Source organism: Mandrillus leucophaeus, unplaced genomic scaffold (assembly GCF_000951045.1).
Source record: "Mandrillus leucophaeus isolate KB7577 unplaced genomic scaffold, Mleu.le_1.0 Scaffold70, whole genome shotgun sequence".
Lineage (NCBI taxonomy): Eukaryota > Metazoa > Chordata > Mammalia > Primates > Cercopithecidae > Mandrillus > Mandrillus leucophaeus.
In genome coordinates, this window is record NW_012107586.1 from 828,397 (window position 1) to 830,579 (window position 2,183).

A 2,183-nucleotide genomic window follows, 5' to 3' on the forward strand; every position below is an offset into this window, starting at 1 on the left:
AAAAAAATTTTAAATCAACTAAAAAAAGCTTTCAGATCCAATCTTCAGATGCCTTGTGTAGGAAAGAACCTGCAGGTACCCATATACACACATGCCACTGTTCCACGTATCCATTAATAAGCTGTTCTTCCCAAATATTATTATATGGAAATGACGCCAGTATGACACTAAACCACATGAGACCAGTCCACTCCTACCCACATGCTCAGAATAACAATGATAATTAATTACTACAATTTATTGAGTGTTAACCATGTGTCACACTCTCTACTAACCACTTTATATGTATTATCTCCTTTGGTCTCTCACAGCAACCCTTTGAAGTATGTACCATTATCATCCCCATTTTACAGATGAGGAAATTGAGGCACAAATAATTTTAATAACTTGTGCCAGGTCACCCAGTTGGGTGAGCAGACTCCTTCCAGGCAACCTGATTCACAAGCACTATGCTATTCTGCTCCAATTGACCCTGGGGCTTCTTAAAATCACATGCAAAATTCACTGACTTGTACTCACTAGACAGAAGCCAAGACAGGAGAGGGTCTAAATCTTAAAACCACCAGAACTATTAACTGAAACAGCAATCCTGGACAGAAAACTGGAAATACTCAGGCCTCTGAGGATGAAACTAAGCTCAAGCCTGTATTTCATGTTACTAAGAGCCCTGACAAATTCAGCATATAACCTAAGCATAAAATTCTAGATTGTAGTTGCCCACTACCCATTAGATTAGAGATAGATTATTCCATTTCTCCCTACCCACAATAATCTAAAAATCTAAGTGGGAGTGCCATCGACAAGAGCAATCAAAAACACCGTGTATTGTGTGTATGACTTTATATATATAATATACATGAGTCACATGTTTATATACATGTGTGCTCACCAAACAGCAAGGAGTAGATGGTAATTTCTAAGTCCTACATCCTACAAGAGGAAGATGGATAAGGGCAAAGTAATCAAAGAAGATTGCTTGAGAAGGCCTTGAAAACAGCTTTTGGTAAGGAGGAGCAAGGATAAAGGTCACCACTTGAGGGAGGGTTGGAGTGAATGAGTGGATTATTCCCACGGCCGCAAGGAGTATACACTGTTTAATGTCCTGGAAAATCACAGTGGACAGGCAGGAAGGGGTTATGTAAGATCTCCAAAGTCAAGGGGGTGTTTGGACTTGATAGAGTAAGAAAAGGTAAATTATCCCTTAGAAAAAGTTGTGCAAGCTGTATTACGTGACTTGCATACTTCAAAAGAAAGAAACCCTGGCTTCGGTATAGGCTTACTCAACCCTGGGGTTCCACCTGAAATACTGTTTCCTAATTCCATTTTAAATACTCTGTTTCTGTCATGTCTACCCCTGAGGCATGACCTAGTCCAGCCTCGATTTCAGCAAACTCGAGATAGAAAATCATTGCTTAAAATCACAGCCCTGAACAAAACTGGGCCGGTATGGTCTCTTCACAAAGCCTCTTAGCTTATTGCTAATGAGCATTACATTTCCTCACACTTCATAGCCTAACCTGTAATGAATCAACATCCTAGTGAATAGGCTGCCCCTTGATGAAACATGCGTTTTTTTCATGTGAAAAATATTTCCTCATACTCAGTCACTGGAATCGTCTTCTCTGGGTTAATAAAATTGAATGAGAAATAGACAACTTTTTTTGCTGAATGACACAGAAATCCACAGCCGCCCATTTCACTGTAATATACCGATCAAATACCCAGTCACAGCTGTATTTTATCAGACCCCTATGGAAACTTCTGATCAACTTCTCTCCCTTACTTCCCTGCCCAGGCAGGACACCCGAATTCTTGGCACTTTGTACAGACATCCAGCTGGGTCTCAGGTGTCTCCGAAGATTTGTGCTTTTCGGCAAAAATCTTACCCAAGAATTAAACGCAAAACATCCTATAAGGAACCAAGGGGCTGAGATGGCGCCTCCGCGTGCCCTTCCAGCAAGCCCACCTCCCCAACTCACACAAGCACACAGGTGTCCACACTCCCGGCGCCCGGCCTCGGCCCAGGTAAGCCCAGATCCCGGCCCGGGCGGTGCACCCACCTGACCAGGGGCTCCTTCTCAGGCAGGGCGCGCTCCTCCAGGCACTTGCACCGGCAGCAGCAGCACACGGTCCTCAGCCAGTCCCTCAGCCCCATGGAGAGCGAGGGGCCCCACCGGCGCCGG

At 44.0% G+C, this 2,183-nt stretch overlaps 1 protein-coding gene across 1 annotated transcript in view; it reads right to left on the minus strand.

Moving 5' to 3' along the window:
- MREG (melanoregulin) overlaps nt 1-2,177 on the minus strand; it is an 80,938-nt gene extending 78,761 nt beyond the window's left edge. The window contains exon 1 of the mRNA XM_011964561.1: nt 2,061-2,177. Within this exon, the coding sequence (XP_011819951.1) occupies nt 2,061-2,155 (95 nt within the window). The 5' untranslated portion in view covers nt 2,156-2,177. The remainder of the gene's footprint in view (nt 1-2,060) is intronic.
- Between the last annotated feature and the right edge of the window lie 6 nt (nt 2,178-2,183).